The 17,504-nt window shown below is 39.3% G+C and overlaps 1 protein-coding gene across 4 annotated transcripts in view; it reads right to left on the reverse strand.

Annotated features, from left to right (window-relative positions):
- The window catches only part of LOC111221642 (MICOS complex subunit mic25a-like), a 55,548-nt gene that overhangs the window by 36,287 nt on the left and 1,757 nt on the right, over positions 1–17,504 (reverse strand). For 2 of the 4 annotated variants that reach the window (XM_022745103.1, XM_022745105.1), the window contains exons 3-6: positions 17,078–17,132; positions 15,682–15,838; positions 2,365–2,385; positions 2,092–2,187 (exon numbers count right to left, since the gene is read on the reverse strand). In XM_022745103.1, coding sequence (XP_022600824.1) covers positions 2,092–2,187; positions 2,365–2,385; positions 15,682–15,838; positions 17,078–17,132 — 329 coding nt within the window. The remainder of the gene's footprint in view (positions 1–2,091; positions 2,188–2,364; positions 2,386–15,681; positions 15,839–17,077; positions 17,133–17,504) is intronic. The other 2 variants (XM_022745106.1, XM_022745107.1) reach the window with 2 other exon arrangements.

Below are 17,504 nucleotides of genomic sequence, written 5' to 3' on the forward strand. Positions count from 1 at the left end.
TATGACAACAGAATATCAAATCTATGTTTTTATTATTCATACTATATAAAAATTGGCAGATTTGAACCTACAACAAACCAAAACGAATGGCAGTGAGCTGGATTACACAGATACAATAAAAACTTTGCGTCTTGGCTTAGGATCTTAGTGATTGCATGCATCTGTCATAAGTTTGGTCACACTGTGTAGAGTGTGCAGTAGATAAAGAAGGACCTCAACATTGAACAGCTGAATTGCATAAAAGGATAGATAACATGGACATGGTGTACACAGACTGGTGGAACTCTCTAGAATGCACATATTTGATCTGTGGAAGTTTACAATTGTGTGCCTGGGAATTAAAATATACAATCAATCCGTGCTAGGGCACGTATGAACACGCACTGTTTCTAACCAATAAAGGTAATGAGGGAAGCTGTACAACAGAAGTATGAACATGATATGGTGTATGAACACAATGAAGCTGGCCGGGAGTGAGGCAGGAAAAGGCAACAATGGGGCATAGATTTATATAGCATTGAAATATGTAATATATATGTATTACAACATACAACCAATCGCACACACAGACACACGCATATTGTGTCGTGGTGTAATGGTGACTGCTTGCTGTACCCAAGTTGTGCATTACAAGGTGTGACAAAGATCTGATGACGCAACAGCATCTTCTCTGGCTGATCTGCACTCTCATTTGATATTGTTGGTGGTGGGGCGGACACACACACACACACACACACACACACACACACACACACACACACACACACACACACACCCCAAAGAGCACATCTGCAAATCCCTATACTGTGCTTACTGCACTTTTTCCTTTTTACAGTGGTTGTTTGATGTTTAAGAGCTGTGTCAGTACAGACCACAAATTATTCTCACATTGTATTATATTGTACACCTTGATAGGAGCACAGCATTGGTGAATAAAACTGATTGGACATGATTTGGAAAGGCACACACCTGTCTATATAAGGTCTCACGGCTGACAATGCAGATCAGAGCAAAAACCAAACCATGAGGTGGAAGGAACTGTCTGCAGAGCTCAGAGACAGGATCATGTCAAGAAACAGATCTGGTGAAAGATACAAAAAAACATGGAACAAGTGTGGAACAACCAGGCCTGATCAAATTGAGTAATCGGGGTGGAGACGGGGGAAACTACCATCACTGCAGCACTCCACTGATCTGGGTTTTATGGAAGAGTGGCCTGAAGGAAGCTTCTCCTCAGTTAAAGACATATGAAAGCACCTAAAGGACCCTCGGACTGTGAGAAACAAGATTCTCTGGTCTGATAAAACCAAGACTGACCTCTTTTCTAAGAGTCATTTCTGGAAAAAACCAGGCACCAAGCATCACCTGCAGAATACCATCATAACAGTGATGCATGGTGGTGGCAGCATCAGGCTGTGGAGGTGTTCTTGAGTGGCAGGGACAGTGAGACTGGTCAAGACTTGAGGGAAAGCTGAATGGAGCAAAGTACGGAAATATCCTTAATGAAAACCTGGTCCAGTGCACCCAGGACCTCAGACTGAGCCGAAGGTTACCCTTCCATCAGGACAATGAACCTAAGCACACAGCCAAGACAATACAGGAGTAGATTAGGGACAACTCTATAAATGTCCTTAAATGGCCCAGCCAGAGCCCTGACTTGTACCCAATTGAACATCACTGGAGAGCCCTAAAATGACTGTCCACTGACAGTCCCCATCCAACCTGACAGAGCTGGAAAGGATCTGTGGAGAAGAATTGAGAAAATATCCAAATCCAGGTGTGCACAGCTTGTCACGTCATACCCAAGGCGACTGGAGGCACTAATCACTGCCAAAGGTGCTTCAACTAAGTGTTTAGCAAAGGGTCTGAATATTTATGTCAATGTGATATTCATTTTTTCTTTTTTATAAATTTGCCAACACATCTAAATTTCAGTTTTCACTTTGTAATTATGGGATATTGAGTGGAGATTGATGAGGGAAAAAATGAATTAAATTGACTTTAGCATAAGGCTGCAACATAACAAAATGTGAAAAAGTGGAGGGGTCTGAATACTTTGTGAATGCACTGTTTGTGTGTGTGTAAAATCACCTCTGCCAGCAGCACAGATGATGTGTAATTTTCTAGCTGAATACCTCCCAAAGTGTTGTTGTGTGGAATGGTGGCGGCGGCACACTCACGGCCTCGCTTTAATGCACAATGAAAACATGACATTTGAATAGAGAAGCGAGAGAGGGAGAAAGGGAAAGGAAGAGGATTGGACATAGGTAGAGAGAGAGAGAGAGAGAGAGAGAGAGAGATAGAATAACAACAACAAAAAAAAGCTTAAAAACAGGAGAAACTGGCAATGATAGTGTTGCTTACCCAGACATCCAAATCTGCTGGCTAGGAGAGAGTGAGGGGACAGTGGTTAGTGAGACAGTAGAAGGCATAAGGAAGGCACAAGAAGGGATGGTGATAGAGACAGAGAGGAGGAGGATAAAAGACGAGCATAATGAGGAAAAGAAAAAAGGAGGTGAAGTACGATGAATAAAGAAACAGCCGAGAATGAGGGGGAAAATGAGAGTGCAAGCAGAGATAACAGTAAAAGAAATAATTACAAAAGGGAACAAGGAGGGCACAAGGTTAGTACAGACAGTCACAGAGTAATCGACACCATAATGTAAAAGTTGCACATATTTGGCTGAGGACTACTTGTTAGTATAAAACCTAATTTGCCAAATGTTGAGTGTTGTATGGAATGTAATTTTAACTGGTCACATAATGCATCAAGCGTGTCCCAACATGCATTCTGTGACCAGATAACTTACTGGTTTGACAAGGTGATGAAAAAACACATGAAATTCTACTCAGTAATCTCTACATTGGTCAAACTGACGGCACAGGCGTTTTCCATACACTCAGGATGTTGTGGCACATGATTCTTCCTGCATGTCAGCTACACTACCACTTCCCTGTCCACCCAACTGTCTTGTCTCCCTTCACTGATTCAAATTTAAAGAAGTGCCTTGATTCTTGTTCAGAAAACAGTATTTGTAAAAACATATGATCACAGACTGTGTCTTTGCATAAAGCATAACAACAAATGAATTTTGTTTTGTTAAGTACATCTTCAGTACACCATAAAAACCAAACAAACGTTTTAAATCAATAATAATTAAGTATATTTATTTCAAAGTGTAGTTTTACTACTGATAGAACTGTTAGGTTTTAGCCTGCACATTAATGTTTAAAAGGCAGTTATGTTATACAGGTGTGTGTTTATTGCCTATTTTACAGCGGCTCTTAACAGGACCTGGACAGCCAGCACTGACAGACTAAGCACCTTACTATGTGTTTCTCATATAATAATTTACAGACCTGTAAATGTATGAGTCTTGAATGCGACCATAAAATGTTATATGACAGCATATTCTAGACTACAATATGTTACAATACGTCTATCACCAAATCAAATAAAGCATTACAACACAGACACACAGGACAGCATATTTGGGTGTGTCTAGCCTTGCCCACTCAAACCAAGTGCTCCCAGTCCAGCTTTAGACACAAAACAGAAAGGGATAGATTAGAGCAGTGGGTGGCTCTAATGTTGCTATGCCTCATAAAGACACCATTCAGTTAAATGAGGTGAACTCACAAAGCCAGTTGCTACAGAGTGTGTGTGTATGTGTGTGTGTTGAGTAATCTGTGTAACGGATACAGCCGATGCCATCTGTTTAACCTTCCCACTCTTCAGTGGCTGGCCCTATACTGAATATGTGCCTGAATCTGACTCTGTGTTTGTGTGTTTGTGTGTTTGTGTGTTTGTGTGTGTGTGTGTGTGTGTGTGTGTGTGTGGCTTCCCACAGCGTGTTCACAGGAGTGTGGAGGTCCCATTTCCATAGACGATAGACTTTAGAAGAGAGGTGCGGGGGCTTGTTGTGATACAGATGCAGACAAACACACACCCAAGTAGTTTGGTGCAGTCCATGGGCCGTAGCGGACAACAGCATTCCAGGTACATACACTCATTGTTTTCATGCTCCCTGGTGACCAGCAGTCAGCAACCTCAGTCTCAACATTAAGAGTCTGGATCAACGGAGCTAGCAAAAGCACACCCAGAGAAATATTCCAAATAGACTAAGGCTCATACATTCACCAAGATTATTATGACAAAAAAAAGCTCCTACATGTAACATTAATGTATTATTAATCAATTTAATTATGACCCTTCAGTAAACATAAATCACATCGACTTATAGGCATCTATAAAAATCACATAACAGGATACCTTTAAAGAAGTTCAGGTTTAAGAATATTTCTAAAAACTGTGAGTGGATATATCAAACTGTAGGTAACCATAGCAACAACACCTATCTCTCACTCTACGCTGCCAGTAAAATTATGAGTGAAACTTATCTAGTCATAGATAGGCGATCCAGCAGAGTACTATCGTCAAATTATGCTAACAATAATTACCACCTACCCACCAAAAAAATGATCCTCCATTTTTCTCACTTCATTGTCTTAGAAATACAATAACAAGCTTCTTTTCCCTCCCTCTAAAGGCCCACCCCCCAAAAAATACCTTTATGACATAGTCAAACATTTTCTGTCACTTTTCATATGAACAAACCAGTCAAGCTATGAAAGCCTTCCAGAAGAGATACTCTGAAAATGTGTGCCGTTATCCCCATATTCAACAGTATCACCGCCCTCTCTATGACGGCTGTCCTGCCACTCCACCACTGAGTGTGGCTGTCCAGAACAACTATGAACACTTTTGATCTCCGACATGGTTGAACCAACTACTTCTAATCAAGCATCAAGAATGTCAGCCTCATCCTGGTCTAAAATCTAAGTAGGCGAACAATCATATAGGGCAAATCAAATTATGTCATGATGACAAATGGGAGGTAAGGTTTGCATTCAGCGCGTGCTGTAACTACAGGTTACTTACAGGTAAAAAGGGAAAATACTTTGCCAACATGGTGAAATTAATGATGTCCTTTCTAGATAAACAAACTGATTTTATGGAACACACTGAATTTGATTAGCTATGCTTAGCTGAATTATGTTTGCTGTGGTTGTACCATGAGGGTCACCAGATGCACCAGCTCGGCAACGCTTCATGCTTGATTTAAACTTGAAACCTCAATGGTCTGGCAAGACTCTGTGTGTGTGTGTGTGTGTGTGTGTGTGTGTGTGTGTGTGTGTGTGTGTGTGTGTGTGTGTGACGCAGAAAAACAGAGGCAGAGAATGTGCTATTAAGACTGTGTATGTGTATGTGTATGTGTGTGTGTGTGTGTGTGTGTGTGTGTGTGTGTGTGTGTGTGTGTGTGTGTGTGTGTGTGTGTGTGTGTGTGTGTACACATGCGCATCCATGTGCGCGTGTGTGTGACAGGATGAGACCTTTTGGTCTACAACACCACATCACATGGTGAGAAACGCTTCCTTGGAAATCAATTATGTAAATACTGAGTTATGCAAATAGTAAATTTGAATAAATCTATGTGTTTGGGGAGAAAAGATTTTGGTGTGGTTTTCTACTAGGAGTCAGGAGAGGAGAGAGACAGAGATGAGGAAAGAGGGCTAAAATGAGGATTAGACTGGAGAATGTCACTGGCAGACACAGTTTGTGCAGTCATACTCCTGATTTGGCTTTTTAATTAGGGAGAAAGAGATGGAGAGAAAGAGAGAAAGACAGAAATACAGACAGAGAGGAGAAAATAGGAGCTAATTCAGTGACAGCTTTCTTCCTGTCCTCCATATCTCTCTGGGAATAAGTACGGTAAGCACATTCATCATGTGTGCCAGTAATAAATGCCACTGGTACAGCTGAGTGCTTTCACCCCAGCTCTTGTTTGGTCGATGCTGATGCTTGGCTGAGACTCCAGAGTGTTTGTGTGGATTTGCCCTCAAAGGCAAACTGAATGATGCACAGCGAGGTGCACACACATATATATATATATACACACACCTGCAATGGCATTCAATAATCTCTAGCACGTTACTCTATCATTTTCAAAAACGAACAAACTTTGATAATGTACAGAACAAAGTCCTTGTGTTTCCACAGACAGTGGGACACTTCATTAATTACACTGTTGTCCCTTTTCAAATCCCTTTTTGACCGAGTAACTGAAATCAGGAAGACGTTCCTTATAACATGCACATTGTTATATCTCAGTGGCAAATTTGTGTTCATGTTTCTATTATCCAACATTTTTTGTTAATTGTCCCTCATCTCAGCATTGCCTCCTCTCTCTCACACACATACAGACAAAAGAAGAAACACCTAATAAAGGGCAACATACACTGGAGGTGTATGACGTAACATTTGCACCCACTGTTTTCTACATAAGCCCACACACTGGCACTGCCAGTGCACATCATCACAGGTGGGTGTGAATCCATGTGTCATATGCCACTGTCCCATTTTCCAGCATCGTCTCACATCAACTCTCCAGAAAAACATTTATTTATTACATTTGCTCCATGAACATCCATTCTACCATACCATGACTTTTTGTTCTGGCTTACAGTGTTATAGGTGTCAGTTGACAGGTGTCAAATGAAGTATACATAATCCTGTATGACATGTGACTGTCATCTTGTTATTTCAAAAATCGAAGTAGAAATTGAATGTGGGAAAAAAATAATGTTACAGGTGTATTAATACATAGACTCCAATTACACAGCCTCAATCAAGAAAACACTTAAAATAAATATGCATGAATCATCACAATAACACCTGTGGGTAATGCACACACCTGCATGCACCCACGAAAACGCACATGAACTCACACTTAAGTATGCACACACAGTACAGTAGAAACACCAGAGGCATGAATTGGTTAGTCTAGCTGTTTGCTCATTAAATGTGTGTTCTCCTCACATAGCTGGGGGAGGTTAAATGAATTAACACTTCATCATCAGGCTGTTTTCCCACCACAGACTGTCACAGAGACAGACAGAGAAGAATACAGATACTAAGAGGAGGATAGAGGGAGGATGGAGAAAGAGAGGTGTCATTTGAATAAGAGGAATAGGTTTTGTTGAGAAGAGAATAAAGGGTGGGGGAAATGAGAGAAGAAACAAGGTAGTAGTTAGAGAGAGAGAGGGGAGCAACAATAACCATAGGCATTTTCTGTCTTCTCTACTCATTTGCTCCAATTTAGCCTAAAATAGTGACGTTCCACAAAGTTTTACTTTTTAAGTCCAGGGACCCAACTTCTCCACTCATCAGTTTCAAAACGTTCTCTGTGCCCTGGAGAAATCTTATCAACTACAGACAGGAACAGTTTGGTCACACTGGATTCTGACGTCTAGCTATTTAAACCCACCAACAGGAACATGTCAAGAAAGCTTTCTCATTTTGATCACCTGTACAGTTCAACCTGGCTGCACTTGATTCTCTTTAATTGACAGGTCTGAACAGTCTGGATTTTCCTAGAAATCTTAAAACAGAGTAAATCTCACTACCAACCTTCCAATAAAACAATGTTCAGGAAGAATCCAGGGCTCATTTGTGAATGCACTGTTTCAGTAAGTGAATCAATACAATATTACATACATCAAGCAGAAACACTGACACCTACTGCCTTGTCTACTGCCTTCATTTTCGACAGCGATGAATGCGACTTAAACAGACTCACAATTTACTTCGAAAACAAGAAATCTTATAGGATCAAAAATCTTTGACCCACACTTTGATTGTCCCAGCAGAAATCATTATTCCCAACTATGAGAACAAGCATCAAGGAAACATTACTTCTCCTCTGGATAATAAGTCTTGTCCAGCTGTCTCATTACATCACAGCTGCTGTCTGATGGGAGAGGTATTCCACTCCTACACATTTGTCCTTTGAACCCACAGGATTTGTGCCACCACACACACACACACACACACACACACACACACACAAAAATCTCCTCAGCCGGTGAACGCTCTGCTCGTCAGCAATTACCATCGCTTGAGAAGATGGGGGAGTACTGTACGTGTGTGTATGTGTGTGAGAGTGCACAAAGGGCTTAGCTGCTTTAACATGCAGAAAAGATGTCATCTGTGATTACACTAGCTGATAACAAGTGGTTTAGCCGTGTGTGAATGTGTGTCTGAACTGCCATTTTATTTTACATTGTCAGTGTCTATGAGAAAGAAATTCAGGGTTTATATCTGTGTGTGCATATGTTCACCTTCACACTTACTGTATGTCACACTACCAGACTCAAAAGCCTTGGCTATGGAGTTCACCCACTCAGTTTCTATGTAAACCTCTCTCTCTCTCTCTCTCTCTCTCTCTACTGCTTCAATTCATTTCTGCAACTTCTCCTCTCCCTCTCCTCTGGATTTTTAAACCCATTTTTCTATCCCTCCCTTCCTCTCTCCCACCCTCTGTCTTGGGCTAACAAGCTGAGTTGACTATCTAGCTGGCTGGCAGTCAGACATCTGAATCTATTACTATAGCACGCTCCAAGTCTCCTCTCTCTGCCTTTCAGCTCCTACACCCTCTCCCTGACCATGTTTCTCTTTCTCTGAGCTCTCTGCCCTAATGCTTATATCCATGTGCTTGCTGCCCGAGCCACTGTCTTCTATTGTTGATTCCGTGCTCTCTCACTGGTGGGTCAAGGAAAAAAGAAAACACTGGTAGACAAAGCAAAAATAAATATGTTAAATGTGTGTACACGTGTGCACATGTAAAATGCCAGACTGACTTAAATGTTAGTGCTTCCATAAAAATGCAGATTTTTATTTCTGTGGTATTTTTTCAATTGATATCTTGAGTGTGCGCATGCATCTGTACTATACCAATAGACATTTAATGAATACATAATGTTAAAAGATGATCATCTTGTTGTTGAATTGCTACAGTGCCGCTTGTATTTCCTGGTAATCTGCTCAACAATTATGTGCAATCATCTGCTGAAAAACATCAGATTCATGATTCCTATTTTAGATCGTACGTTGTCATCTTGGGTCAAGTGAAAAAAAAACACATAGATTATTATGGAATTGGCTGAATAGAGCTGGACCAGCATGTCCATCTGCTGCTAGAAAGCAAACTCTCAAAGCAGCTGAAGTGATCTGAATTGACAGACTGCTGTAACCACAGGTTAGTTGAGTGTGGAAGGATGAGATGGTGAGGTAATATTTGCCTTCAAATCAAAGATAGATTTGATGTGTGATGAAGTCTTCAAACATGCTACAGACTAAATATCTAGGCATATTAACACTGTATGTAACCATAGAGATAAGGAAACATTAGATTAAAAAAAATAATGGTAAAAAGTAAGGGAATGTGCTGCAACAATAGTAGAAAAATCCATAGGAGAGAATTATATTCAGTGATCATGGACAAATGTCTTTTAGACATAGACAGCAGGGGGGCCTGCTGGTTAGTGAGAACATCTTGCAACTGAAAGGCTGCATATTCAGTGAAAAACACATTTCCACCCTTGTCAAGTGCCACTTCCTAGTGTTTCTACGCAGCAGCAGGGCAATACTGTTAACATGTGTGGCATCATCCGCTGCGGTTGAGTGTTTGTCATTTCAGGTCTGACTTTAATGAATGTTGGGCTTTTCACCCTGGTTTTCATCATCTTTCTTTTGGACAGTGTCAAATGCCTGAGTCTGAGTCATCACTCTCTCTCTCACACACACACACACACACACACACACACACACACACACACACACACACACACACACACACACACACACACACACACACACACACACACAAAGGACAGAGACTAGTGGGTTGAAAAGAGAAAGATAAAAAGATGAGACAGAGGAGGAGGAATAAATGCTGGGAGAACATGTTGCCCAGGAGCACATGTTGCTGTGCAGAGCACACATCCATCCTGCTTTTTAATCCCCAGGCAAACATGCTTCAACAATGCCATCTAGTGACTATTTATGGGGTTGCATCTTGCTTCCTTATCACACCTTCACCAACCTTGTTTATCCAAATACTAGACATACCAACCAATAACCTACCCACAGGTGATATGTGGTGAAAAAACACTGACTGAATGAAATAATATACTTCTTCAAATTCCTACTAAATGAGCACAGCCTGACTTTGTCATTAATCAGGATACACAATATGACAGGACCACCTGATTTGTTGTTTAACTGATTACACAAAACAATCGGGCTCAGGTGTTAAAGGAAAGAGGACGTGTGAAAAATCAGGAACATCAGGAGTGACCAATTGGGCGCAACACCTCTTATCACACATTTAATCTCAAACTGTATTACTGACGAGTTTCTCATACACTTTTGCCCATAAAGTTGGAATAATTTTGTTTTCAGACACAATCCTCCGTTTATTCCTATTTAAATGCATCAGTAATCACTTTGGAAGAGATGGACTACTAAAGTTTTGAGAAGATATACACTTTATCTGTCAAGAATAAATCACATTGTCACAATGATTTCATGGAAAGACGTAAAAAATATTTTATTCCAACTTTATGAGCAACAGTATCAAGATTTCATTATTTCTGTTTTATAAAAGATGTCAATTTCTTTTTACAAAACTCTGCGTACAATAAAATCTTTGCAAAACTGATCTGGCTTTTTGCCAAATTTGCATTCTGTGAAATTTTGATCATGGTGAAAACATGGTAGACTGCAGGGCAGTGTCAACTTGACGCCCCTGTTAAAAAATTGTAACATTAATGATAAGTTTGTGTGCATCAAGGACCAAGGCAGCATGACATATGAAGAGTAACCTATTTTCCACACTGAAATTGATATGAATTTTGATATGAAAATTACCTCCAGGGTTTATTAACATCTGGATGGAGTATCCAGATATGCATGTCACACTACAACATGCATATTTCATACGATGCAATACAAACTTTCAATAAAAATTGTTGGGTTTGTAACTATGGATGACTATAAATCCTTAAAATGTGTTAGTGACTGCTTGCCTCTGCACAAATATGCAAATTGTCCTGATTTAGTGTTTTTATTTGCATCTGTATCTTTTTAATGATTAATGATTCTTTCTATTTTTGTCATTCAAATTTACACACATATAGCAGACCTATTCCTCTCAACCAAACTGATCTGAAATTAAAACTCTACCCTCTCATGCCGTTGTCAGTAACCTTTTTTGGAGACAGCAGATAAAAGCTAGCTTTTAATATACAAGACTACAAGCAAACAAACTGGCAGGTTACAAACCAACCCACGACCTCCACACAGGCAGCAAAGTCGACTCCTCTCACCCACCCAGGAAGCTTCTGCAATTGAATAGTTTAAAGAAGGTGCTTGTTATTGTCTGTGTGTGTGTGTGTGTGTGTGTGTGTGTGTGTGTGTGTGTGTGTGTGTGTGTGTGCAAGAAAGTTGCTCAGTACTGAATGCCTGTGCATACTAATAGCATTTTATTTGCAGCATGAATGTCACCACTGAGGTAGGGAGACGAGTCGGGGGAAGAAAACAAACACAGGAGGTGCTAATGAGAGAAAGAATAGGAGGAGAGACTAGGTGTTAATGTAACTTGCTGTCTCTCCCGTGTCTTCACTCAATGTGTAACTGTTAAGGCCTAAATATAGTCTCCGAACAAGGTAGGATGACAGGTCGAAAAAGCCAAGTTGTCTTTGCAGGTGGGGTGAGAAGTCGGATGTCATTGTGACAGGGGGAACTACGAAGCAGAAGCAGTAATTAGCAAAAAAGAAAAAAGAAAAGAAAAAAAAATAAACAAGGTCCAGAAAAGACAATATTGTAGAGCACACAGGTTTCCACATTTCCTGGACTGGGTTTAATATAGACACACAGCTGTGCAAACTTAACCCTCTGCTCAAGAATGTGTTTTGCTTATCGTTACTTCACTTGAATGTTTGACCTTCACTGTGCAGAGTTTGACACTAAAAAAAGCTGTTTTCACATTCATCTGCTGAAGGAGAAAGGTTTCTCTGTGCTCACCTTAAATCACACATATAATATATCAGGTTCAATATACAACGTATACTAGTGTGATATGGTAAGTTGAAACTCCAGTGTAAACACACTGAGTCCAGAAGTTAAACTTTTGAGCAATATTGAATAGTCATAGATTCTGGGTGTATTTTATGTCTTAAAACATGTCTGGAGGGGATCTTTAAAGCATTAGTATGTAGGATTTAGGGGAATCTATTGGCAGAAATGGAATATAATATTCATAATTACGTTTTCATCCACAGCCGTGTTTCCATTAGCTTAGAATGAGCCCTTCATATCCACATAGGGAGTGAGTTCTCTTCCACAGAGCCCACCATTTTGCACCATCATGTTTCTTTAGTAGCCCAGAACGGACAAACCAAACACTGGCTCTAGAGAGGGTCTTTTACTTTTTTAGGTTACATGAAGGCCACTGTAGGTTCTTCCAACATGCTTGGAAAGGGAGGGGTGAGGGGAAGGGTATTCAGGGGGCGTGATATTCAGATGGTTGCAATCTCCGATCCCACCGCTAGATGTCACTAAATCCTCCACACTGGTCCTTAAATTGAAAATTTGGAGTGAAGGTGTGGAGAGGGTCAGCTACCTTTTGGCACTAATGGGTCATGTCCAGTGTTCAGAACTTGATTCTGATTTCAGCGTCTCTATCTAGCACAATAGCACTATCAAGTGCTACACAGAGAAACAGAATTTTGTACCAAACAAAAATGTAAATATATCAAAATTAAAAAAGGTTTAAAATATAATATACAAGATGAACAAACAGAATATAGTATTGACTGAACTGTGAATGAGCCTTGTAAGGTTATCCCCCTACAATACACATAGTCTTCTGATGTAAACTAGGGCTGAACAATTAATCAAAATATTATTGAAATCACAATATGGCCGAGCGCTAAATTGGAGGAGCTGAAATTTTTTTTAATAAAAAAGGTCAAATATGTCACAACATACCATAAATTAAGCATTGTGGTGTTACAGAGATGCCCCAGCCTACAAATCATATTCTTCAGAAGTTTTTTGGTAAAGCCACAGCAAAAAAAAATCAAATTTTTCAGTAAAAAATAAATGCAAAAATGACCATTTTAACTGAAATCGTGACTAATAATGCAATCGCAATATAAAATTATCGCAAAAAGATTTTTCTTACATATTAGTCAGCCCAAATGTAAACTGACACAGCGCCTGTTTAATTCACAGGTATGCACATGCACAGATACATATAGACACCGATATATATGTATACATACAAATAGTCCCAGTGGTGGTGGTAAGAGCTGAGACAGGAATAAATGGCTAATGTGAGTGTTTGTGACAGGCAGCCTGAGGCAGTGTGGGGAGCAGCTCAGCTCCCTGACAGGTGTTGCCTCCCCAACTCCCTCAACTCCTCGCCACCTCAAACTAACACATAGGCTGCATGCTGGGGAGCCAGGGGTGCATGTGGGGAAATAAGCTGGGGGTTGCTCACTATATATGTGTTTGTGTATTGTGATAGCGTCACAGCAGTGTGTGTGTGAATGTATGTCTGTGTGTGTGTATGTTTGTCTTCTCCTCTGGGAAATAAGGGAGCTCCCAAACTACTCAAAGTTGAGCGTTTTATGGTGGAATGGGGAAAGAGATGGAGGTGGAGAGACTTTTTTTCTTTAAGTCTCCAGCTGTGTTGTTGCCAGTAGATGCAAGGTTGATGGAAAATGCGAGGAAGAGAGGGAAGCCCACCTGCTAAGCAGAGAGATTTGATGATGGGACTCTTGAATCAGATTCACTGGTCCTTTCAATCTGCTCAAAAGCTGATGCAAATAATATATAAACCAAGCACATCTTTCTATTTAATCATATTAGTGAATTCTGCCAGGTTTCTTGGCTCTTTGTTAAGTACGTGTGACATTTTAGACAGCAGAAAAATCAAGCTGTGGAACAATGAAGGTGTTAAGACAGTTGAGCAGGAAAAAGTGAGACCGAACAAGAAGAACAGGTGAGAAAGAGGGACATGTGGGAAGGGAGAGACATTGGTAAGATTTAAAGTTGTATGCTCTCTAGATTTCTCACACACTGCATACAGTACACTACTTCAATTATATCATCAGCTGAAAGCAGCAGAAACCTCACCCTTTATTTTACTTAAAAGTACAGTTAAATGTACAGATAAAATTTTGCTTTGCACCTAAAGTCCAAGCTTCATTTAATCCAAGTGTTGACAAAAAGATGCTCAAACCTGTCAAACACACACCCATTATCAATGACAGAGTCAGGTCAACACTTGTCTACTCTGTACAATCACAGACAGAAAACACCCCTTTAAGTCGTCACCCTACTTCTACAAACACAAAGACATGTCTGCACATACAACGACACGCTCTATTGACTTGTCATGTCGGAAAAAGAAGAAAACGAGTTAAACTTACAAATATGTCGAAATTATTGTAAAACACAGGACACACACACACACGCGTGCACAGGAATGTGTCTTGAGTCAAACTTCTATCTATCACCTCTCTCTAACTCCCACACACTGTGCTGCTGGTTGACTCATTATCAGTCTGAATTCTGAATTTGACAAGACTGTGCGTCAACACACACATTTGAAAAGAGAAAGCCGAGCTGTCTAAGTCTACATGGAGACAACAATCAATGCCATGACTGTACATGCATACAAGGAGGGTTAATCAGATTACAGAAAAGCATATAACACCTGTGGCTTTCATGGGAATAAGTGTAAAATGCATTGTTCATGTTCCTGTTTTCATCCAATATGCAGCACTGTTAAAATAGATGATTATACATGAACCCCAACAGGCTACAAAAATCACCAATGATTTCTGCTCTAACAAAATACACATACTGTACATCTCCACCATCAAATTTATGTTGCTCCCACATCACTATCATAATCTATCAGTGTAAAGATTCATTATCAAGGATAGTTGTAAACAGAGGTACTGTAACAGCTATAGAAATTGATCATTTAATGCACTGAATCAAAATAGTTTTATTGGCAGGTTTTTTTTATGTACATACTAGGGATCCCCTGATCTCACTCATAGGTGAGGTCAGCTGACAGTTAAAGAAACAGTTACTGAAAAGCACCACAATGTGACATGAAACATGAAGTATCTGGACCTCAGTGTTAATAACAACTGAGCAGATTAAGTCTTTTTTTGTGTGAACTTTGACATGTATTTAGTTTCACTGAAGGACTCAACAAGCCGCAAAACTACCAAGTCAGTGAGATTAACTCTCACTAGCAAATATCTTGAAGAAAGCATTGACATTATGTTCTCGAGAAGTGGCTTTCAAGTGTTTGATGGGGTTACAGACTTTTTATATATATCTCCACTCAAGATAACACAAATGTTATTGAAGAATATGTGAAGTTATACTGTCTAAACTTATTTTAAAGTTGAATGAAGAAAAAAACTAACAATTTACTGAAAAAAGAGGTTTACTGAAATTGGCAAAGACATAGGATGTTTCGCTTGAAATGAAATGTTGCAAATAAAATGATTGAAGTGAAACAGTGTGCAAGGTTTTTTTGTTTGCTACCTCGAATACATTAATCCTGCTCCTACCCACCTGTGTCACTAATTAGGTGTGAAAAGTATTATTGTCCGTCGTGTAAAGTGTTAATTAAAACATCAAATCAACAGTTTTGGGAAGTATTTAGTACAATAAAATTCAACTCAATAGGCCCACAAATAGAAAACACAGCTTTGAATCTTGCTGAAAGACCAAAATATTTCACTCACCAGCATCTTAGCCCTTTCTTGCTCTTCATGGGCCTTCCCTTTCTCAATGATGAGAGCGGGCATCAGCTCATCCACGCCTGTGGTCGCAGCAGTCTCTCTCTCCCTCTGGGCCAGTCTGGCTAACTGCTCCTGCACCAGGGCCTGTTGACGCTCAAAGCTGAAGCAGGGGAGGATAAGAACTGTTTAAACCTTTTCCCCTGTATTTATCCAGTAAACGTCTGTCTGCTAAAAATGCAAGAGAGCAGTAAGGTCAAAAGGGGGTTTGGTATGAGTAAAACTAATATCTATATTTTTGGGATAGACTCCAAAAAAACAACATACAAAACAACAACAACAAAAAACAAACAAACCTTATGCATAGTTTGCTTCAGTAATGTGGTATTCATGAATCCATGAACTGTTGTGTGAAATCTCATTAAAGTATCACATTATATCAAACAAGTTAGGGTTTATAGTGAATACTGCAGTTTTAAGTCACACTATGAATTCATAACATACCAGAATATGATTCGACCTACAATATAATGCAACCCAATCCGACAGCATCATGAAATATGGCCTAGGAAATTACCATAAACTTCACTGCCACATAGGCTCAACTAAATCTTATGATTGCCAGCTTTACAACAACATTATTTATTGAAAAGCAGAAGTATTGGGTTGATTGATATACTTCTGTAGTACCTACAAAACTGATATACAGCCCAAAGATTTAAACCACTCTCATCTTGGCCATGAGCCTATTTCTCTAACTTGTTAACTACATAGACCCACATCATTAAGAACAGATTATATTCCTGAGGTTTGGCACTAATAACACTGATCAAAAATATAATAAACTGTATATTATGTCTAACTAGTTTCCAGGAGACAGCATTACAGTGAGAGTGGACCTGCCAACATGTTAGCGTTCTATAGACACTCAGTATTGTATATGAGCATTCCAGCAGCATAGCAACATGCCTGTTATATAGACAGAGTAAATCAGCACAGGCAGTGTTCACAGGTCGCTCGGCAAGTGTATGTTCCCTGTAAACATTGCACATTAGTATCAACTGTCTGCTATGTTATACATCTGTCACCTCCACTGGTTTGAAGCTGACTGTTGACACAGAAAGCTCAACTTAAATATATGACAATATACATGAACATCAAATTCCATGCTCAATCTTTCATTTACGCAGAATGAATTTGCAATTATTAAGTGACATCTCAGGGAGGTGTAAAATCCCAAGTTAGTCAATATTAATGCATTATTTTAATATATAGTAAATAATATATAATATAATACAATAAATTGTTCATTCATGAATAAATGAATAGTAAAAAGTAATAATAAATAATAAATTCATGCAAAGTTATGGCAGGTCTTAACCTTGACATTATGAACACCTACTCTTTGCGCAGTTCTTCCTGTATTTCTGTAGTGGATGGTCCTGTTGGTTTTGGACCTGAAATTCAAATAGGATTAATATTATCATAATATAATAATAATAATAATAATAATAATAATAATAATAATAATAATAATAATAATAATAATATATTAGTACTATTAGCAATTATAATATGCATCAGTTTCCAGGACAGATGGAACAAATGGTAACTGGTATATGAGGGGTTAAGTTCTGGCCAATCAAGATCCCTGTGGGTATGACACCTGTCTTACGAAATGATCTGTGTTAAGTTGACTAAAATAGGTCCCCTTTTAAACCATTAACTAATGCTAACATAATTATCAAGAAACAGCTAAATGTAGCTTTAATATTTACAAACTTTAATTATCAAATAACATATATTTGAGCAACAATGAGGCAGCTCCT

The sequence above is a fragment of the Seriola dumerili genome, unplaced genomic scaffold, assembly GCF_002260705.1.
Source record: "Seriola dumerili isolate Sdu_G_001 unplaced genomic scaffold, Sdu_1.0 BDQW01000088.1, whole genome shotgun sequence".
NCBI lineage: Eukaryota > Metazoa > Chordata > Actinopteri > Carangiformes > Carangidae > Seriola > Seriola dumerili.